Source organism: Sceloporus occidentalis, unplaced genomic scaffold (genome assembly GCF_023333645.1).
Source record: "Sceloporus occidentalis isolate IW3139 unplaced genomic scaffold, rSceOcc1.0.p SCAF_3, whole genome shotgun sequence".
NCBI lineage: Eukaryota > Metazoa > Chordata > Lepidosauria > Squamata > Phrynosomatidae > Sceloporus > Sceloporus occidentalis.
This window is the reverse complement of record NW_028316983.1, coordinates 193,896,356-193,920,095: the sequence shown is the minus strand read 5'-3', so window position 1 is coordinate 193,920,095 and position 23,740 is coordinate 193,896,356. Positions and strand designations below refer to the sequence as shown.

The 23,740-nt window shown below is 39.5% G+C and overlaps 1 protein-coding gene across 8 annotated transcripts in view; it reads left to right on the top strand.

Annotated features, from left to right (window-relative positions):
- TRAPPC8 (trafficking protein particle complex subunit 8) overlaps nucleotides 1-23,740 on the top strand; it is a 110,618-nt gene that overhangs the window by 45,930 nt on the left and 40,948 nt on the right. For 4 of the 8 annotated variants that reach the window (XM_089517230.1, XM_089517229.1, XM_089517233.1 and 1 more), the window contains 9 exons: nucleotides 1,265-1,380; nucleotides 9,079-9,229; nucleotides 12,139-12,239; nucleotides 13,871-13,976; nucleotides 14,849-14,869; nucleotides 15,850-15,981; nucleotides 17,700-17,924; nucleotides 22,087-22,195; nucleotides 23,205-23,399. In XM_089517230.1, coding sequence (XP_089373356.1) covers nucleotides 1,265-1,380; nucleotides 9,079-9,229; nucleotides 12,139-12,239; nucleotides 13,871-13,976; nucleotides 14,849-14,869; nucleotides 15,850-15,981; nucleotides 17,700-17,924; nucleotides 22,087-22,195; nucleotides 23,205-23,399 — 1,156 coding nt within the window. The remainder of the gene's footprint in view (nucleotides 1-1,264; nucleotides 1,381-9,078; nucleotides 9,230-12,138; nucleotides 12,240-13,870; nucleotides 13,977-14,848; nucleotides 14,870-15,849; nucleotides 15,982-17,699; nucleotides 17,925-22,086; nucleotides 22,196-23,204; nucleotides 23,400-23,740) is intronic. The other 4 variants (XM_089517232.1, XM_089517231.1, XM_089517235.1 and 1 more) reach the window with 1 other exon arrangement.

The following is a 23,740-nucleotide window of genomic DNA, read 5'->3' as shown; positions in this document are numbered from 1 at the left end:
TTACACAAATTTAGATAGTTTGAGGCTGTCCTACTCTTAATTGTTTACAGATTTGTCAGTATTTCAGATTTCTGTAATATAATTGCACCTTGTTTGTCTTTTGATAGGGCAGGAGAAAGATTCATGTATTTTTCTGCAAGCATTAATTACCTTAATCATTTCACTTTGCCTTTACAAATAATACTACCTTTAGATGAAGTCCTGTTTGTCTTAAAATATGTTACACCTTGTTTTCTCTCTGATATAGATGAATATGTCTTACATCATTTGATGAAGTTTAACCACTCCATAGTATGGGTCTAATTATGCAGAACCTCATTTTCTTTACAATTGACCATCAGTGCCTTTCAATAGCACAGAGCTTTTGAAGCAATCAACCAATGTGTATAGCCTTAAATATGTCACAGAACTGTTTTATTAGACCTTCATTAGATTTAGTCATTTTAACATTTTTATTCAAGGGAAAAGTCATAGTTAAGGTTGGATGTAATTCACAATAAGAGAAAAAGTGGAAGGAGTTTGTCTATGAAAAGGAAGTTCCATTAGTTGGGCTGGATGCCTTTTCTATAGACAGGAGACTTAACCTGCACCAATTTTCATGTTGAATTACACATATGAATCAAAAGTATTAAGTACATTAGAATCCTGCTAAATCACTCCAAAGGCCTATTTAGTCCAATGAGTTGTCAGCCAGATGCCCATAGGAAGTTCATGTCCAGGGATGAGTGCAGTAGCATCTAAGTGCTCATGTTCTCCAGAGGCACACTGCCTCTGATACTGGTAACAATTTATAGCCATTATGACTAGTAGCTACCGATAATCCTATCCTCCATGAATTCCTCATAGTCATCCTTTAAAGCTTTCACTACTGTTTGTGGCACTGAATTCAATATTTCAACAGTGTGGTGTATAAAGGCACAGTTCCTACTGACTGTCATGATTCCTACACTTTTCAGCTTCATATTCCCAGCTGTACAGTATTCCTTTTTGAAGCATAGCAAAGAAAACTGTACCTAGCTTTCCAAGTATAATAGGTTTGCGTTAAAATATTATGATATTGGCAGTTCTGTTCTTGTTTCATTCTGTATTTTGAATGGTAAATGAAACACACACACACACCCCTGAGCACTTGAATTCTTGGTTTGCCAGGGTTGTAGGTTCACTTGAAGTGGGTATGAATCTCTCTGAAAATTTATCCTTAACTGAAACTAATAAACTGTAATGAATTTCTGTGATTATATAATATTGCCATTTTACATTTCAGTTGATATCCAGAAAGGGTTTGAGTCGGTCACTATTTTCTGCCACTAAGAAATGGTTTAGTGGCAGTAAAGTTCCAGAGAAAAGTGTAAATGAACTGAAGAGCACTTCTGGTTTGTTGTGAGTACATCTCATCATAAAATACACATTATTTGGTTTTTGTTAAATTTACTACGCTTATTTCCATGTTTCCTGATTCTTCCTATTCATGTTGACTAATTCATTTTAAAATATTTTAATCTTTTAATGCATCTTTTAATTTGTAAATTGCTTCATATATTTAGCTTTTTAAAATATTTTAATTATTTATACTATCTTAAATTTATTAGATTGGTTTGATTGTATGCTGAGATCTTTGGATAAAAGGCAGAGTACAAATATTTAGATAAATAAATAATGCATTGGCAGGGTTCATACAGCTTCATATTGGTGGTAAGACAACAAGACAGGTATTAAGCTGTTTCATGTTCTTGGCATGAACCTTCTAACCATAGTTACCCAGTTTGGCTATAGTGAGAAAGTTGTTGTTAGTTGAAGGTTTAATTGTGGGCCACCTAGAAGGGAGGAGAGAAGGGGGTTATACATGTCTCAAGTGAAAGATTCGTACACATTTTGCTTATTATTCTTGAAATGTGGTCCTGTGTGGGACTATTGAATATGTGTCAGTTTGTCTTTAAAAACCTGCCAGGGACTACTGAGTCACTGTTTCAGTCATCTGTATCTTAATAGTAAATTAAGATAAATTACACACCTGTTAAATAAATGTCCATGGTATTTTGCTACATATGTTCATATTTATTATTCAAACATTTATATTCTTTGCATGTATTATTATACTGTATATGTAGTGTAACAGTGCTGCATTTTAATATGTATGAGATTTACCTGCTTGGCCTGAGCTAACTGATTTAACAACCTTTATTGCTACTTATTCATATTATTCCCCCCTACGGTTTTATTTGTGAGAATAGATATATATGGATATTCATTAAAAGCCTTCCTCACAAAAAGCTTCTTACGTGAGTGGAAATCTTTTTTCATCGAAGGAAATTTTTGTCTTGAACTGAACAGATATACAGTCTATTGGTGGCCATTGCCATTGATGTAGAATTTTCATACAAGGAAGGAGTACAGTTGGCTCTCCACATTTGCAGGGGTTAGGGGCACAGGAAATTGGAAAAAAATGACAAATATCCATGACACTTCCCTTCCTCATGAGAACCCTCTTGAGGATGGTGAGATGGGGGTGCTTCCATGGTGCTGCCATGGTCCTGAGTGGTTTGTTCACTGTCCCTGCCTCTTCCATTGGCCCTTCCTTTCTGCCCTTTTTTATGTGCCTGCTAGCCTCTGCAGCCTCTTGCTTTGCCCCTCCCTTGCTGCTTCTTTTTCCATGCCTGCTAGCCTTCCTCTTGCCCTACCCCTCTCTTGCTGCCTCTTTCTTGGTTCCTGATAGCCTTCACTGCCTTTTACTTGTCCCTTCTTTGCTGTCTCTTCTCTGTGCCTGCTATGCTTCCCTGCCTCTTTCTTTGCTCACTGGCTTTCCCTCACTGCCTCTTTCTCTGTGCCCAATAACCTTTGCTGCCTTTTCCTGTGCCCTCCTCTTTCCTTCCATCCTTGTCTCTTTGTCTGCCTGCCTGTCCATCCTCCCTCCCTATTTCTCCCATGGCCATGGCACATGTGGAGAAAAGAGTCTGCTTTCTCTTTCTCTCTCTCTAGTTGGTTTTTGTCCCTTCTTCCCACCTCCTTGGGACAAACTCGTGATTAATCAAATCCATGAATTTTAAACCCATGAATGAGGAAGGACAACTGTATATATGATTATAAGGTTCTAGAAAGAAACTAGAAATAGCTGTTACATTTGTGCTTTTCTTTTGAGCAGAGATAGAAACTAATTAAAATCAACTGAGTTGTAAATTTTTAATGAAAATGGACAACCTAATTGCATTTTGAAATTGAAGTGATTGACTTAAGATGGAATTTCAGTATGCATTTGATTCCAGAATTAAGTTATTACCTTATTAATTCATTAAATCAGAGATATTGCTAAAAAACCAAACAAATTTTCCATTATTCTTCATGGTTTTTGTGGCTCACACAAATGGGTTATCTGTGCCAGCACGGTGCATCATTTGGCACCTTCTAGAGCTGTTCTATAAAGGATTTGATGGTAGCCTTGCCCCACTACCTGTGCACTGTACCAATATGCTTCTACCTAAACCCTGAGTTCCTTTTCATTCTTTCTGTCTTCTGTCAATTGATTTCTACCTGATTTATTGTTTATTGTTGTATTGGTATTTGGATTTTGGATTGTCTTAGCTAAAACAACCACTAAAAAACCCAAGCAAGCAAACAAACAAACAAAAAAAAACCCTTTTCAATGGTTAATAGATCTTTGGCCTGTCTAACAGATTTAGATAATAGTTATTTGGTCTGTCAAATGGTCTTGTACTAGTTTTTGGAATATAGCTACTCCAGCCTTCTTTAAAAAGTGCACTGGCTGTTCTGGGAAAATCCCTGATAGGAATATCCATTCAAAGTGCCTTCTGCGTTTGGGAAAGCATCACAATGTCCAGTCTTGTAGACATTGTAAGTCCTTTACATCTCAGGCTAGATGGAACAGAGAGGTGAGGCTGTGTGAACATGTGCTATCTGCTGTCTCTCTGGAAGATGAAAGTTGGTCCCAAAGGGCCCAGCAATTCACATCAACATCCTTGGGTTTGAAAGCACCAGTAACATCTTACATATTGTCTTTTAGCATATTGTATGTCATCATCTATCCTAGTTTGCACCCAAGGAAAAGGGGGAAGACATTCTCATGCTCACTCAACAAACTGTTTAGGACAAGCAAGGACTCTCTTATCTCTTATGTCTGGATCCCACACACTTAGACATTGGGACTACTTTTGTTCTTTTCAGAGTTGTTCATCCAGACAAAGGTATAGACATCGTTACCATCAAGGCACCATCGAGGTGTTGGGATTCATCTAGAGATAGTAGCTATACTGTGGAATACTCCTCTTATGGATGCCAGCACTTTAAAAGTTGTGCTTGTGCTTTAATGGATCACCAAGGACATCATCACGTTGAGAGTTAATATATGAGGATGCATGGCTTGGACTGTAACATAGAAAGGGGTTCCATGATAGTGAAAGCTTTGATACTATCAACACAGCAACTCCAGCAACCATTACTTGAAATATTTGCTGTGGTACCATCTACCCAACAGTTTAAGCTACAGTCACCTGCTTCATGTTCCACATCTTCTAGGGTTAGTTTTGGAGCTCGCTGCTTCACCAGCCAAGTGCATTGGCAGGATTCCCCATTGCATTCTACTGAGGCTCAGATTTGGATTGGGAGGTTTCATTATGTGAGGAAACTTCCTCTCTCTCCCATAGCGGATGTTGATCCACCATCCCTGATAAATGATGTCCATTCGTTCGTTGATTTGATGAGACAAATGGCTGATGCTTCGGGTCTCCAGATCACTTAAAACTGGCACTGAGATGATCCTGAGATAGATGATCTTCAAAGAGATTCAGCACTGAGGCCCTGTTCTAGCTTCCATCCTGTTCCTTCCATACCTGATACAGATCATTGCAGCACCTACCTTGAAAGCACCTACCTCCAAGAGGTTCTCTGTTGGGTATTGACGACTGGAATAGATTAATTGTTGTAGCATCCAAAACCAAATTCCATAATAGTAGATGCTGCAGAGTCCAACTTCTCCCAGAGGATTCATTCTGTTCCAGTGGATTGGGAAGGCAAGAAATGGGACTCCATGTGAAATAGAATCCCTCCTTCAGGGTGCCATCGAACTTGTCTCACTTGCTCATCTGCATCAGGGTTTTTTTCTCCCACCACTTCATCATGTCCAAGAAGGGTGGAGGACTGTGCTCCATCCTGGATCTCCGAGATGTCAACCTTTATCGTCACCCTTGGTTCCATCTTTTCTCTGATACAAAAGAGCAACTGGTTTGCTATGCTGGACCTGAAGGACACAGATTTCCACATTGCTATCAGACTGTCACATAGATGTTACATATGCTTTGTGGTAGAGAGGAGTGTGTATCACTTTTGTGTCCTGTGCTTTGGTCTGTGTGCTGCTCCGTGTATATTCACCAAGTGCATAGCTATGGTGGTGGCTTTGCTTCACCAGTCTGGTGTCATTCTCTTTCCTTACCTAAATGACTGGTTGTTCATGGCAGACACACAGATGACTGGTCTTGGACATTCAACTCACCTTGAATTTTCTGCAAGAACTAGGCCTTGTTGTCAGCTATGACAAATCTCACCTGCATCCATCTCAGACCTTACATTTCATGCATACTCTGCTGGACTCTTCTCAACAAGTCGATTACAGATATTTTGCTCTTCACAAAGCAGCTCTTCAGTACTTGCATAACAGAAGGATATCTGCAGAAAACATCTAGAGAATGCTGGGATGTCCTTGACCCAATCTGCCATTCCTTACACTAGACTTTGGATGAGACATCTGCAGGCTTAACTTCTGTCCTGTTTTCACCCCCTGATGGATAGCCCCAGCAAGAGTCTTATGACGCCCCAGGCTGTGCTATGCTCCCTACATTGGCTTGGCACAACACAGGCTCAACAGGGGATGCCTTTTTTCCTGCTTCAGCCATCTATGACTGTCACCACCAGCACTTCCTAGGGAAGATAGGGGAGCTCACTTATTAGGTTTCATTGTCAGAGGTACATGTGGTTGGAGATTGAAAGGAGTCTCCATATCAGTATCCTTGAACTTCTGGCTGTGATAAAAGTATTCTGTTTATTCAAGAGGTTCCTCAAGAGTCAGTTTGTTCAGGTGATATCTGACTACATCACAGTGGTTTTCTACTTGAACAAACAAGGTGGAGCACACTCTACAACTCTCAGTCCAATTCAGGGACTGTTGCATTCAGAGAGGCATCCTGTTCTTGGCCATATATCTCCTGGGAGAAGAAAACACTACCAAGGATGCTTTGAGCACAGCAACAATATTCTGCCATAAATGGAAGCTACATATGGATATGTTTCATACAGTCTTCCAGAAGTGGGGTTGGCCAAGTGGTGGACTTGTGTCTCTGCCTAACAAGCACTACATTTTCTGCTCAAGGGGCCTGATGATGAAGTAATCTTTTACAGATAGCTTTCTGTTCAACTTGATTGGACCCTTCATATACCCTTTTCTCCATTTCCCTCTCACCACGAGGGTAATTGCAAAGATTTGACAGGCACAATGCATACTGATCACCCTATTGTGGCCAAAGCAATCATGCTTTTCTCCTCTGCTGCACCTTTCCAAGGGACACCAACTCAGACTTCATGTTGACTCCACAATGTCAGGGTGAGACTTCCAAACCTTCAAGTCAGTTTGGGGAATCTTTCTATGGTTTAGTTACCTGACTCAGTCAAGAACATAATTGCTGTGACCCAGCAACCTTCCACTATAAATGGTCCATGTACTCTGAGTTTCTTCACCCGAAGGATGTTCTCCCCAAACATGTTACAGTCACCTATGCGTTTTGGACTTTATGGTTTCTTTTCATCTGATGGCTTATCAATGTCTTCACCATGGGGTGATCAAGCCTTCTGTTGGTTGCTACCTAGCAGCTATATCGTCGTATTTCTAGTGCTTGGGCTTCTCTAGTTTGCTGTTAAAGTTTCCTGCTTCTCTAGTTTGCTAATGGAGGCATTCTTGTAAGGCTACAAAAATGTATATCCAACTGTGTCAAGTCCAGTTCTCCAGTGGAGTCTTGAACTAGTACTATTTCACTTTTCCAAGAAACTCTTTGAACTGATGGCTTCTTGTGACCTGAGGTTGCTCACCTGAAGATAGTCTTCCTAGTGGCAATCACATCAGTGAGGTGAGCCCGTGAGATTTTTGCTGTACTTGTGGATGAACCTCTGCTCTTTTTCCACAAAGATAAGGTGGTTTTGAGACGCAGCATTACCTTTCTTCCAAAGGTATTGTCTGCCTTTCACCTGAATCAAGATATAGTCCTGCCAGCTTCCTTTCAAAATTCTACCACAGACTTAGAACATTCACTGCATTGCCTTGATGTTCACAGGGCTCTGGTCTTTTATATTGATTTCACATCATTGTCCCATCAGTCTCAAAGACCTTTCCTGTGCTATTCTGAGAGTAAAAAAAGGAGTACCAGTGTCCATACAGTGGTTCTCTAAGTGAATTGCTGCAACTATTTAGCTGGATTATGAGCCAAAGGCAAACAGCCTCTTGCCCAACTAAGAAGCCATTCAACCAGAGTGGTGTCTGCTTCCATTGCCTTTATAAAATGGGTCGCTGTGCAGAACTTTGCCAGGGCTGCTCTCTGGTCCAGATCCCTCATCTTTATTTCCTACTACAGACTGGACTTTAGGTCCCAAATGGAGGATACATTTGGGAGGGTTGTCCTCTTCTTCTGTGTGGCATGATTCATTCTTGCTAGTTTTCCATTTGTGTGAGTCACAGAGACCACGAAGAAAGAGGACAGGTTGCTTACCAGTAACTAGTTCTTCCAAGTGGCCATCTGTGAACTCGCACAATCCTGCCCATCCTTCTCTCGTTGTGCCCTAGCTCTTCCTTATAGATCCTTTCATACTGTTGCGGTGGCATCCTTGGAAATGAGGTTTAGGCGGGAGCTTGCTGATGTGGGCAGGGCTATCGGCAAAACGCTTATCTGAGAGCTGTAGAAGTTTCTGAAGGATGCACTCTGAAGGTGCAGATAACTCATTTGTGTGAGTTCACAGATGATCACTCAAAGAACTATAGTTACAGGTAAGCAACTTATTCTTTCACTATAATCTATTTGTCTTGGATTTTTACAAAATGACATGTTATTTTAGTTCATGATTACTGAATGATAGTTTAATTAATGCCAAGGTGAAAGGATTTTAAAACAACAGGTAGTAAGGGCAGCTTCAAGGGTGGTAGTCTTCTTCGAATCCAGATAATTCTCCTGTGTTCTGTGTTTATACCATTATTATTATTATTATTATTATTATTATTATTATTATTATTATTTAAACAGTGCTGTAGATTCCTAATCAGTTTTGGGGAACAGAAATTTGAAGCTGGTCTTAATCCTAGGACTTTGCTAGTATCCATGTAGAAATCAATAACCCAAAGATATAGTTGATATAAGGAGATGAGATTATAAGGGAGGGAGAAAGAGAAAGCAAGAGAAGAGTTTTTGTCTGGGTACACGAGAAGTAGATTTTTCAAAAATTCATTTAGCTGTTTCCTTTTCTCAAATTCAAAATAGGAACAGACAGTGGGAGTAAATCAGGGATAGCTTTTCTCAGCTTTCTGGTACAGTGTTGAATGCAGGCATTTAAGTTAAATTTACAAGTTAACATATGATTAGACACATTAACACTTTTCTGCTAATGTTCCGGACTCTGCTGTTTCATATCTAAAGACACTAGATGACTAGTATACAGAAACAGATTATTGCATAATCTAGACCTTGATTTGATGCTTGTGTGCTGAGAAATTTCCCTCAGATCTATTATTATTATTATTATTATTATTATTATTATTAGCTTTATTTATAAAGCGCTGTAAATGTACACGGCACTGTACAAAAACCAAATAAAATCAAGAATATATAAAAAGCCTGCCTATGGCGTACAATCTAGAGGTTAAAACAACAAGTTAGAAACATCATAAGAAAACAAGTTAAAACAGCAAATATCCAATGTCAAGCATCAAAACAACCAGGTCACAATCACAGACTCCCTGGGAACGCTTCCCTAATATGGTCTTCAACTCGGTTTTAAAGCTGGTTAGAGACGTTTTGTATTGTCTTTTTTTAAAAGGTACCCTCCAGAAGCACCAGAGCTTCAGATCAGAAAGATGGCAGACCTGTGTTTCTTGGTGCAGCACTATGAACTAGCATACAGTTGTTATCATACAGCAAAGAAAGACTTTTTGAATGATCAAGCAATGCTTTATGCAGCAGGAGCACTGGTGAGTGCAATAGCATTATTATTTTAAAAATGTATTCTCTTTCCTATTTTTCTTTTAAATGACTGCTTCATAAGCGTCTCCATATCAAACAGTAAACCCCTGTTTTGAATAGATTGATATTATTATCTCAAAATTTTGGTGTGTTTTTTTTCTTCCACAAAAGAGAGTGACAGCCACTGGCAAAAGAGGATTAAGCGGCTTAATATTTTGTCATTGGTTATCAGCCATTTGTTGCATTAAAGGCAAACAACAGTGGAGAGATGCTGTCTTGATGTTGCTTTTGTTGGCTTCCTACATGAACTCTAGGAGAGTACATGTTGGACTACATTAGGGTAGAAGAACCTCTTGCCCATATGGATTGCCAGTCCAGTCCATAGGTATACAGAGGAAATGAAGCTGTTTTACTGATCTTAGCCTAAATTCATTGAGTTGAGCTAAGCTTTAGAAAAAAATAGAATACAAAATGAGTTAGAAATATTCATGTAGTTTATTCTGCAGTGATACATATTCCAAAACAGTGTGAATGCCATGTAAAAACAAGTATGTATTTTAAAAATAATTGAAGTAAAACCTTGTACGAATACAGGCCAAAAGAAGAGAACAGGAGAGAACAGACCATGAATATAAGAAGAATAGAAGAAATATTAGAAGAAATATTAAAGTCTTTAAGACAAAGAAGGAGGAGAAAAGGAAAAACACAGCCTACTCAGAGTGAGGCAGGAGGAAAAAGACTGAGGGATGGTGGGGGTTGCTCCCTCTGGTGGCGACTCCTTCAAGTCTATTTTTCCTGCCTGTTTCAGAGCAAGAGATGGAATCAGCCCATGTTATAGGATGCTTCCACCTCCATCGCTGGAAAAAATTAGCTTCTGGGGCAACACAGCGTTTTACCCCATATATTGCAAAATTCTGAAACAGGGACATGTTAGTAGTTTAGATCTTGAATTTCTACAATGGATAAGGTGGACATTTATTCATTTACCTTTACTTTGGTTCTACCTGTTTGCATATTATCTACCACCTTTTCACACTTTGGATTATTTTGTTCTTCAGTGTGAGTTATACAACTATGGCATGAGAGAAGAGTTGGGAAAAGGGTTTATTGTTTTAGGGTGAAAGCTTTAAAATGAAAAATCTACCATATATACTAAGTTTAAGTCGACCTCATGTATAAGTCGAGGAAAGGTTTCAGGGTAAAAATCCTGGATTTTGATATGACCCATGGATAAGTCGAGGGTAAAACTATAACGAAGGATGGAAAGGGGGAAATACCACTTTACGTCCCTCCTTCTCTGGACCTCTCCCAATTGATTCTCAGGTGCTGGAGGAGAGGTTTACTTTTAACATTGGATTGAGAAAGGAAGCAGGTGGATTTAAATGGAGAGGTTTTTCCTGAGGCCAGGTCTTGCAAAAGGGAGCAAAAGAGAGGCAAGTGGATTTAAATGGAGAGGTTTTTCCTGGGAAACCAGGTCTTGCAAAAATAAATAGAAACAACTGGATTTAAATGGGAGAGGTTTTTTTCTTTGGGAAGCCAGGTCTTGCAAAAAGGAGCAAAAGAAAGGCAATTGCATTTAAATGAAGAGGTTTTTCCTTAGGAAGCCAAGGCTTGCAAAAGGGAGCAAAAGAGAAGGAACTAAATTTAAATGGAGAGGTTTTTCCTGGGGAAGCCAAGGCTTGCAAAAGGGAGCAAAAGAGAAGCAAGTCGATTTAAATGGAGAGGTTTTTCTTTGGGAAACCAGGTCTTGCAAAGAGAGCAAAAGAGAAGCAAGTGGGTTTAAATGGAGAGGTTTTTCTTTGGCAAGCCAAGGCTTGCAAAACGGAGCAAACTGGATTTAAGTGGAAAGGTTTTTCTTTGGCAAGCCAAGGCTTGCAAAACGGAGCAAACTGGATTTCAGTGGAAAGGTTTTTCTTTGGCAAGCCAAGGCTTGCAAAATGGGGCAAACTGGATTTAAATGGAAAGATTTTTCTTTGGCAAGCCAAGGCTTGCAAAACAGAGCAAACTGGATTTAAATGGAGAGGTTTTTCTTTGGCAAGCCAAGGTTTGCAAAACGGAGCAAACTGGATTTAAATGGAAAGGTTTTTCTTGGGCAAGCCAAGGCTTGCAAAACGGAGCAAAAGAGAAGCAATTGGATTTAAATGAAGAAGTTTTTCTTTGGGAAGCCAAGGCATGCAAAACGGAGCAAAAGAGAAGTAGGTTTTTTAAAATGGGGAGTGTTTCCGCTAGGAAGCCAAGGCTAGCAAAACGGAGCAGAGAGAGACGCAAGTGCTTTTAAACGGGGAGTTTATGCACTAGGAAGCCAAGTCTTTGAAAACGGAACAGGAGCAGGGAAGGAATTGGTCTTCAAGGGATATTGGGGCATCAGGCTTGCTTGCTTTGGGATCCTTGTAAGCACTGCCGATCAGTTGTCCCCTCTATAAGTCTACCCCAAAATGTTAGAGGCAATTTTGGGGCATAAATGTCTCGACGTATAGTCGAGTATATATGGTAATCCTGATTTGGTTAGATGTAGGAAAGAGCAAGAGTTCGAGAGGAATATACATAGATTCAGCTGCATCCCTCAATTCCTTTTGCACTCTTCTATCTTGGTTTGATATTAAATGTGATAGTTACCAACCCAAATAAAAATAAACTCACATTAATTTGTTCCTAGTTTTGGTTCTCAGAACTTTAAAGTAACTGATACTGTTGCTGAATATCTATCTTTTACTAGATGCTTTTTTGGGTGTTGTAAGATCTGATTTTGTTCAAATTGATTGTGAATCATCCTACTCTTTGTAATTCTCTTAAAAAACAAGTCCCTTCCCCCACACAAGTGTGGCCTATAATAGTGTATGAGAGAGATGCTACTTGCACAGTTTGTTGTGATTAAAAGTTAGTGACAAAACTAGTCATTATCACTTGCATTTCACAGGAAATGGCAGCAGTATCTGCTTTTCTTCAACCAGGAGCACCAAGACCATATCCTGCCCATTACATGGATACTGCAATTCAGACTTACAGAGATATCTGCAAGTAAGAGTTCGTTTATCTTCACTTCTTCCCAGAAGAAGATAAACTGTTACAGTCTTTCTGAATACAGTGGTACCCCGGGATACGAATTACCCGGGGTACGAATTTTTCGGGATACGAATAAATCCCATAGGGATTTATTGTTTCGGGTTACGAAGGTTTTTCCGGGTTACGAAAAAACCCCGGCGCTGTTTTAAATGGAGCCGCGGCGGAGCCGCGGCTTTTTTTCCATTAGCGCCTATGGGAATTCGGCTTACGAAGGTTTTTCGGGTTACGAAATTAACCGCGGAACGAATTAATTTCGTAACCCGGGGGACCACTGTATTTCCCCTTGTTCAGTGATGATAATGCATGGTTAGTCTTTGTGATAATCAGCAATAATAGGGTATTGGAAGTCTGCATTTTCACAGTTGCATAAAATATTAGGCATAGTCCAGCTTCATACTTACTTGGCCTGCCCAAGCCCAAAGGCAAGCTAATATTCCAAACTACCGTATTTTCCGGCGTATAAGACGACCCCCAACTTTTAAAATAAAAATCTAGGGCAGTGGTTCCCAAGCTTCCTAATGGTGCGACCCTTTACTACAGTTCCTCATGTTGTGGTGACCCAAACACATGAAATTATTTTCATTGCTACTTCATAACTGTAATTAAATAGGTGTTCTCCAATGGTCTTAGGCGGCCCCCATGAAAGGGTCATTCGACCCCCAAAGGGGTCCCGACCCACAGGTTGGGAACCACTGATCTAGGGTTTAGCCTATACTCACCGTATAAGGCTACCCCCCTCGTGAGTAGCGCGGCAGCAGGCCGTGCACGCACGCGCCGGCTTCAAGGGGCCGCTGAAGGCACCTTAGAAGCCGGCAGCCGGCACGAGGCTGCCGACTCCCCAGGCCTCTGAAGGTCTGAGAGGCTGGCTGCCCCAGAGCACACGCGCCGGCTTCAAAGGGCCTCCAAAGGCCCCTTTGAAGCTGGCGCGAGGCTGCCGGCTCCCCAGACCTCCGGAGGCCTGAGAGGCCGGCGGCCCGACAGCGCACGCGCTGGCTTCTGAGGGGCCTCCGAAGGCCCGTTTGAAGCTGGTGCAGGGCTGCTGAGGCCTCCAGAGGCCTGAGAGGCCGGCGGCCCCAGAGCACGCGTGCCAGCTTCTGAAGGGCCTCTGAAAGCCCCTTAGAAGCCAGCGCGAGGCTGCCGGCTCCCCAGGCCTCCGGAGGCCTGAGAAGCCGGCGGCCCCAAGAGTGTGCCCGGCCGCAGGGCTGCCGGGCTCAACCCAGCGTACAAGATGACCCCCGACTTTTGACCCAATTTGATTGGGTCAAAATGTCGTCTTGTACGCCGGAAAATACGGTACTGTTTATTCAACTGCACAGTGATGCTTAAATTATCACAGTTTGACTAAAGATTCAGCCTGATTAAACCCTATGGAAATATTCTATAGAAAGACAATAGCTTAGCTTGTATATTACAGTGCTGTTGGTCATCTTCACAGTCATGTGATGTCTTTCTTAATAATACCCTGTAGTAATGTTCCTGTTTAATTTTAAATATGATAAATTTGTGCACTAATCTGTGTCAAGTGCCACTTACAAACATGTAAGATATGTGTCACTGGTCTTAAATATCTTTTTTTTTAAAAAAAGGAACATGATGCTGGCAGAGAGATGTGTGCTCCTTAGCGCTGAAATATTAAAAAGCCAAAGCAAATACTCAGAGGCAGCGTCTCTCCTGATACGTTTAACAAGTGAGGTAAATAAGATTTTTATTGGCTGTTGTTGTATAGTTACTGAAATGGAAAAAGGCTTTATTTCTAAGTTCGGGTTCTTGGTATGTGAAATTGTGTCTAGAAGAAAAGTTTATAGCATATCAGCATATTCTAAAGATTTGTGTGCAATACTCTGATGATTTTCCCTGCACGTTTCTTAATCTATGCTTCATTGGCATTTCTTAATTCTTATGAAGCTTCATCAGGTCTGCAATAAGTTCTTCTACTTACTCAACAGTCATGATTAGCATTCACTCAGTGAAATTTGTCAGGAGGCTAAAAGTGCAGTTTTCAGTAAGTTACAGGAATTTGTTCCTTCTCTGGGAAGAGGAATATGATCATTCAAATGATAAAACAGGATAATAATGAGACAGTTACTGGGGAAATATGCTAAATGTGTGTAAACTTTATGTTTCTGATACATTTTAAATTCTCACAAGTTCAAAAGCTTGCAGAGTGGTAAAAAATGAAATACAGAAACAAGTTGTGGTACAATGACGCTTATTTTATCTAGCAGATATGATTTTAGAAAAACTAATGATGATGGCCATGATATCAAGTCAGGGCACTTAAAAATTGTAAGTTGAGCTTGTATAAGCAGAATCAGAAAGTATTAGTTGTTTTGTGCCATCCTGACTGTGTATTCCTCTGAGCTTATATGAGAGATACTCCAGTTATATAAAAATGACGTAATGGAGATGCCACTAATAATATTTTCTTCGTTGTTTTGGAACTGTGACTCAGAGTCAGCTTATAATATTCAATAGTTATTCCCTTCCTCTTTTCCTTTTGGTTTGCTTGAAATACGTTAAACCTTACATTCTTGTTTTTTAATTTTTTTGTGGAAAAATGGCAGCAGAGCGCTTGGATGGGAATGGTGAGTGTTAGAAATGTCAGCTGGCATAGCTAGAAGGTTAGAAAGAGTGTTAAATTTGTTGTCACTCATCTATATGCCAATATTCATTGATATCTCGGTATTGATCAGAATATCAGTGTAAGAGAACCTATTCATGTTGAATGTGGTTCTGGACAGTTTCAAAGCATTACATTGCTGATTTAGAGAGTACTCTTCATTCGCTAAACAATTGATAAATGAGCCTCAGAAAGAATATTCCTTTTTCAAATTCTTAATCATATGTAATGATGTCCATATCTGTGTGTCAATTAATTTCTTATAATTTTCAAGTTGGTATCAGTTTTACATTGATTTGGTTAGGATTTTCCTTAGGATTTACCCATTGTCTTGGTTTGTGCTGATGGACGTACTGAACCAAGGATAGTGGATGTAATTTGTTTCTCTTTTTCAACCACAAAATATTTCACTGTCAAATCAGTCAGAAAAGTAAATGGTTCCAGCATCCTCTTACTTCTTTTTTTAGATGCAGAATGAATAATTTTTGTGATCACTGAAAACTCATCTATGTTAACTCATTTTCAAAAACAAAAAGACCAAAAACAGCAACACACCTACACAAACTTATAATGTAAAAATAAATTACCAGGTTGGTAAATTTGCAATTAAGTTTGATCCATCTAAGAAAAATATTCGGCATCTTAATTTACACTTGTTCTAAGAAATCTAAATTGCATCTGTTCCTTGTGGTATTTCTTCCCTCTCTATGTAATTCTCTCCAGCACAACAAGGTATGTGTATATACTTAGTCATATTGGCAGTGTCAATCCATTGTAGGTATTTGCAGTAGATTTCAGATATAACTTGTTCATAGCTTGTGAAGATTTATAGAACAGGCACGTTTTAGATCTGAAAAAGGGTGCTTCATGGATTTGGAGTTCAAAATGTTTCATTGACTTCACTAGTTGATTATAACTTAACCAATCACACACTCTTTTTGATAGGATTCAGATCTTCGGAGTGCACTGTTGCTGGAGCAATCAGCACACTGTTATATAAATATGAAGAGTCCCATGGTTCGAAAATTTGCTTTTTATATGATATTGGCTGGCCATAGGTATAGTAAAGCAGGACAGGTAAGTTTTGCATATTAGGAAAGAAATACTGATTCTGCTAATTGTTAAAATGGCTTGGTTTGTTTGTATTTCAGCAGCTTTAATACCTGATTGTTGTTACACTTAATATAGTCTTCCCGCCGTATTCATAGGGGTTAGGGGCGAAGGAGCCTTGCGAATGCAAAAATTTCACGAATAACCCCTCCCTCCTAGTTACAGAGTGGCAGGGAGGGGTTGGAGAGGAGTGAGCACACTTACCTCTCTTTCCTCTCCCTGTCGCCCCGTAGCTGGCTCAGCTGGAACAGTTCCAGAATGGCAAGGAGAGGTTGGAGAGGAGCATGCACTCGCCTCTCTTTCCTTGCCCTGTCGCCGGCTTAGCTGGGCCAGTTACAGGGCGGCAGGGAGAGGAGGAGGAATGTGTGCACACATGGTGACATTGACCTCGCGAATGATCAAAACTGTGAGTGCCAAAGCCGCGAATATGGAGGGACAGCTGTACTATAATCTAGTTGAGCAAAATGTAATATTCCAACATCTGGAAAGGGGAACATAAGAAAAGGAACTGTTAAGTGCAAGGTTTTTATTAGATACCTAAAAGATAGTAGAGGAGACAACAAATAAATCTTGGACTAGGGATTATCCACAAGAGGAGCACTTCAAAGGAAACCTCTCTCACTCTAGCTACCACCTTCTTCATCTTGGATGAGGGAGCACCTCAACAAGGGTGTTGGCAGATGGCCTTAATTATACAGGCATGTTAATGTGGAGATATACATTAGCATTATTTTCATAGTTATTTGAAAAAAGCGGTGGCATTAAATCTTTATGTTTCAGGCAGTCACGTGTGTGTATTTATTGATCTAAAAAAAAAATTCCATGAAAATAGTGTGTTTGATACCAGTTTTATATATTTGGGGGAGCATACAAAAAAGTTGTATTACATTACAGTTAGTCTGGACTGTGGCTTCATGTTGCTCAAAACATTGCTAGTGCTACTGATATTTTTAAATTGTGATGTAAGTAATTAGTAGTCAAAATGTACAGTATACTGTGGTCATTTTCCAGAGCAAGACAGTATGTTTCCTCACATATGAAAACGACACATTCTGCTAGTTTTGAAACCATATTGCTGTTGTCAGGTCCATATTTGAGCACAGTTCAAAGTGCTGGTGTTTAGTTTTTGAAACTACAGAGCTTGGGGCCAGAGGCTTTGAAACACCATCTTTTAATACATTTACTTGCCTGTGTGTACCTGTCTCCAGGTACATCTGCCAGCAGATACTGACTGGGAAGGAGTCTGTCCTTATTTGGCCCATTTAATTCGGACCTGTGTGAAAGTAGACTGAGTCTGTGAAAGCTCAGGCTACAGCTGCTTTCACATAGTCACAAAGGTCCAAAACACACCGCAGAAGTAATCCAGTCTGAGGCTGCTTTAACTACCTGGCTCAGTGCTAGGGAATCTTGGGAATTGTAGTTTATTGTGGCACCAGAGCTCTCTGACAGAGAAGGCTAAATGTCTCACAAAACTACAGTTCCTGGGATTCCCTAGCACTGAGCCAGGGCAGTTAAAATGGTCCCAAACTGGATTATTTCTGGAGTGGGTTTTGGGCCAAAGTTGCTACAAGATTCTTTTGCTTATTGATATCAAATATGTTTTTGTATTTATTGTTGGTCTTTATTTAATCCTAATTTCTATGTACCATTGCATGTGAAATTGTATTTGGTGTGTTATCTTGCAGAAGAAGCATGCTTTACGATGTTACTGTCAAGCCATGCAAGTTTATAAAGGGAAAGGATGGTCACTAGCTGAAGATCATATAAACTTCACTATCGGTCGGCAGTCTTTTACACTTCAGCAACTTGATAATGCTATATCTGCCTTCAGGCATATTTTGATCAACGATAGCAAACAAACTGCTGCTCAACAAGGAGCCTTCCTCCAAGAATATCTTTATGTTTATAGGGTAAGGTTTTATTCTCAGTGTACTCTTGAAAATTTTAATAGGCATTATACTTTTTTTTTACACTTTCTCACCTTATACTACTAATAAGTCATCCTTTGAATGATGCATCTAATCCTTGCCACACTGATTGAGTACACTGTATTCTGAACCAGCCCAAGACATTTTGGTGCCTGAGGTAGGAAATTCAAATGGAGCCCTCCCTTCACTTAAACTGGGCACAATTCACCAGCTTGTTCTTCAGTGCAGCTTCCAGTCATTTTAATGAGGATGAGTTATTTTCCATGAATTGGATGTGTTTGCTTATGTCACACAAAATGTACTCCTTAAGGTGGGGAAACCATATCCTCTCATATAAGGTGACTTCTGGGCATATTACCACTGAGTATTGGCTTACTGAAGTCCATCATGCAGCTTTTTCTCTTTGGAAATAGATTCCTAACAACATTAGTAGCTATAGTACTATGGGCACAAGGTGTTTTTAATTCCATGTATCAGTCTTCAGAGTTTGCAAAATCTATAGTTGCAAATTGTTTTAAACTCTGAAGTTGCCCCCTAGACCTGCATGATTAATTCCATATGCCCAAGAGGATAGTGATACTTCAAACAGCTTCTTGGGTCACTTGAACAAGTTTCAAATTATATTGTAGTGGGAAAGGGACTTGTCTGTTCAAAAGAGAACAACCTTCAAGTCCTGTTTAGTGTAGCGAAGCCATTGGGTACATCCAAAATAATTTTCTGTATACTGTCCTTAAATTAAAAGAATTTGAGTGTTGATTTGAACAGCTGTTTCCACAGGGCATCAGAGACATTTTAGTGGTTTTATTCTAGATGCATTGGAGCCTAGAATCTTTGTTTTGCTTAAGCCATACCTATCCAACCTGCATTTAATCCTTTCTGTTAAAATAAAATTGAGAATGCTGTGCTAATTCAATTAAAATTGTTGCTTTTGTAACCCCAATTGTTGAGGCCCTAGATATTTAGTAAGTGCTGTGTTGTCCAACTATTCAATGCAGTTTCTTTTAGTTGATTTATTGAAAATTATGCCATACATTTTTGTTCTTTGTGGTTTCTGTGCATCACCCAAATGAGACTTGTGACTCTTCAGAATCTTGTATGGAAAGTTATCTAGCTGAGCAGCTTTGGCATGCTTCTGTGTGCCAAAGCCCCTCTCTCTCAGTTCCTTTTCATCTACTACGTAAGTAGCACTGCCAGGGATTTTGTTTGAATAATTTTTCTATGAATGCTGAGTAGTCCTGTTTTCTCTTTCCTCAGTGCTAGAGGACAATTGGTGTGCTTGGTAATGCCCTTTTCAACAGCTATTCCTCTTGTAGGCCAAAGATTGCACTGCCGAATTATCTGTTCAACAGATAATTGAATAGATAATCTGTTTAGGTGTCTCTTTTGCTTGGACAACGATCATAGACACATACCATTTGTCAAGCTTTTATGAAACAGGAATTTCAGAATAGAGTCTTTCACCTTAAACCTCACTTCTGGGAGAGTACTCTTATATTAGTAGATGAGGTAGTTCACCAAGTCCCTTAACATTGTGTTAATATCCACCCGTAGAACTCGGTTCTTACCAAAGAAACTGAAGGACTGCTCTCAAAATTGTCTGGATCATAGCCTCCCAGTATTGACAGGCCCTTTCACAGCACGTCATCCCCAAATCAGGCTATGGTAGCTCTGTCTGCTTTGGGTGCAGTCTGAAGTGGAACTATCTTTTTCCCTGCTCCCAACACTAGGGAGAGCTATCAGTCCACAAAGATGAAAGTGAGAAGAGGCTTCCCATTGTTCTTCAGTAGTTGGGCGATGTAGTAATTAGTCTGATCTTGCACTGTAAATGGCTTCTATTTTCCAGTTCAGGTCAATCTTCAGAGACTGGAAAGAGATTACCAAGAAGTTTCCAGTTCAATAATTGGTTATTGCTGCTGCAGAATTATAGTAACATACAGCCCATGCCTCAAAATTTTGCCCCTTGCAGTTATTGGTACTGATCTCATAGATACCATCTTCTGCATTGCCACAGTATTATCAATACCACTGGGGCCTGACTAGGAGGGCTGATGTCTAGGTACAGTAGCTGTTCTCAGTCCCCAACATATCAAGACAAGAAGTTTCTGAGCTGCTGTTCATCATCACAATGTACTCAGTACTGTAGAAGCTGATTGTCTGTTAGACTTCTTCTGCATAACCATTGGAGATACTATCCATCTTATTATCAGTCCAACAGAAACTAGTTGCCATAGTGCTATCAATATCTGTTAACATGTCGAGAACAGTACCAGATCCTACTCAGCCAGCCATGACTCAGAGATTACTTGTATCACCCTGTGTAGCCAACAACCATTCCATCTTCAACACCAGTGCATTAAACTCTGCATTAAACTCTGCTGCCTTCTCAGCAGTCAAGTCTGTCAACCTTTTCTCTGCAGTTACTTCCATTCTCTTTGGTCCTGGTCCCAAACATACTGAACCAGTCCAAGATCTTCCTCCTTAGAAGATTTGGAATACAGTCGGCCCTCAGTATCTGGTGGAGTTCTGTTCCAGACCCCCCACCCCACCCCGGTGGATAAAAATCATCCACTTTTTTTTAATGGTAGCACATGTGCATGCTCACATGGCCTCTCTGCCATGCCCACACATGTGTGACAATTAGCAGCAATGGGGCTTGCCATCCCTGGATGCTTAAATCAAAGGGTAACAAGCCTGCAATTGGGGAGGACAGGATGTACTTGGCTCCAGACTTCTGATCCTATTTCAACTCTTTTACCAGATCATTTGAAAGGAGACAACCCATCTCTTTCCTCATCAAAGGATCTTTTATTTGCTGCACAGATTCAGTACATGGCAAAATCTCTTGACACTTCAGAGAGTGGCAAAGAAAATTATGACTGTAGTCACATTGCCTCTTTTACCAGGTTTATCACCACATCATCAACTTGGAATAAACCACCACCAATGCCACAATTGTTTGCTGAACTGTGAATTTTACAGAATATAGAAAGAGCTACATGTTCTCTTTTCAAATCACCTTGTTCTTAAAGTCAGCATTAAAGATTAAAAGTGTGCCCTTCCTCTGTTGTCAGCATGAACTTTGTCTCTAGTCCCACTAAAATTTACAAGATAATCTGAGCCACTGGCTTCGTCTCACTTGAGATTGCTGAAGATGACTGTCCTTATATCCACAAATGCTCTGATACCCCTTATTTGGTATTCCATAAAGGTAATGTTCTGCAGTGCCCAGACATTACACTGATTGGTCCATAAGGTTATTTTATAATTCCACCTGCATCAGAACATACTTTTACTTACCTTTTGTTAGGATCCATTACCTCAGCGTTGTATATTGGCATTCCCTATGGACAGTACTGCTACATTTTGTAGGACTTCTTGGCTTTTTGTTTGCTATGTGGGACCAGGAATGTTTGTACTCAGCATTCCATCGTCTTGTTTTTGTGCACATTCCACTTGAACAATAGCATCTTCTGCCACTTCCCTGAGGGGAGTATCTCTGCTAGACCCTTTCAAGGCCATGATTTAGCCACAACCTTTTACATGACAGCTAAATGAGATTCTTTCTTTTGAAGTTTTGAAGAATAAGAACAAGTTGGTCAAGTTGGTCAACTGTGAACTCACACAAGCTGCCTCATCTCATCTGACATCTTGCCTCTTTCCTTTGTAGCAGACTTGGGAACTGAGGGAGAGGTGCCTTGACATGATGAACATGTGTGCTAGAGATGTGGGGTCAAAGCTACCTGCTTGAGATGTTCCTTACATAGTTCTGTGCAGGCATAAACCCCATATATATGTGTTAACTGATCTCACTCTGGGTTAACTGTTGTCAGAGGTAAATAAGCTATATTTCTGCGCAACAAAACAAACTCTTATGTGAATATGTTGAAAGCTGTGAATATCAAAACTAGTTTGTGAAAGACATAATTATGTATCTTGCTTATATATGATTACATTTAAAACACAAGACATTTGAAGACATTATTTTTGTGTATTTCTATTTAAATGTTCCTTATTTTCTTCAACTGTATATGATTCTATTCTCAAGGCCAATTTTCAAGCTATTCCAAACATATATAGCAGTTTTTTTCTTCCTGAATGTTGATAGAGCCCTTTTTTCCTTTTTCCTTTCCTTTTTCTTTTTCAGAACGTAAGTCAGCTATCACCGGATGGACCATTACCACAGCTTCCTTTACCCTATATTAATAGCTCTGCAACACGAGTGTTCTTTGGACATGACAGAAGGCCAGCAGAAGGTCAACTCCTATATAAATTGTTCCTTAGACTTTATGATCTAATTAGAATAGCATACGGAATTCATAAAATAAGTTTGGATGTACACACTTAACAGTAATGATGGCAAGCTACTGTACTGGCAGACTGCATGCATATTGCTTACTGCAACTGAAGAATATTTTTTTTGAACATGACTTTGTGTCAAACAAACCACAAACAGAAAATTAGTAAATTGGAGAGCAAAGGTTGTGTCCTTCTATTTGCTTATTGTGCTGTTCTTTTGTTCTCATGGATTTTTATTTTATTTTTAACATATAGGCTTTGTAATTTGCCCATTTACAGTCAGAAATAGTGTAGCCCACTACTGTGTCACTACCTGAATATCTTATTCAGTTTTGTGTGTAGTTTAGTTCTGTGTCATTCTTAGAAACCATATAATTCTGAATCAGCCAGATGTGCCATATAGTCTTTAATAGACTGATGCTTGATGGTGCCACAGTTGATAATGGTCATGAGTTAATTACCATTCTTTGGTTGCCATAGAGAGGATGCTTTCAGGTGTTAAATTGTTTTATACAAACATTTTGTTTTCCTTTAGCTAGTGTTCCTGCTACAATTATGTGCTGCTCGTAGGAATTCTTTTAATGTGTTTGGACATATGAAGTAGGATGTACATTGAAAAAAAAGACCTGCCAGTCAAAGTTTTGGCTGACTAGTTTAGTACATAAAATTAATTTCACTTCCCTTAACTCTCTGGTTCCTTTGTCTGTCTGCTTATTTGGTTTCTAATTCCACTGTTTGTACTTGTTTGTGCATTTTGCTTCTCTCTTGTTAACAATGGAGTGCCTCCTCAAAAGAGTGTGTACAAAGTAGGCATCTGAGGAAATAGTATGTTATTTTCATGAAATAGTCATGTATGAAATGACCAAGTTCATTCATATGTATAATATATATATGCACTCCTACTTTTTGTTTTTCATTCTTTGATATACTGAATTTACTGTGGTTTTTTTAATGTATTACAATTAGGTGAAAAACAGGCGGCAACACACATAAGCCTTGATCAGGAATATGATTCTGACTTTTCACAACAGTGGAAGGAGCTTGAGGAGCAAGTAGTATCCGCAGCTAATAAAGGCACAACAATTCCTAATTTCCAGCCAACGCAGTATTGTCTGAACAAATATTCAGATAATTCTAGATTTCCATTTGGGGTAGTAGAAGGTAAAAATCTAGAAAAACAATACTTGGCTTAAATGGAACATTATTTAAGAAAAATTACTGTATGGGATAAAAATGCAATTATAAAGTAATAAATTATGAATGGTGAAGCTTATTGTACAGTATATACTCATGTTTAAGTCTAGAAATTTTAATTAAAAAATTGACTCCAAAAACCTGGATCGAATTATTTACGGGTCGATGTAAGCCCTGTACTGTAACTCTTATAAAAAAGGGAACCATACCCCGGTGAAAGACAAGAGCATTATCTGTCCTGGAAGCACTGACCCCTTTCTGTTATCTCATTCATCCTGCCTTTAATGTGAACATAAACAGTTATGTCC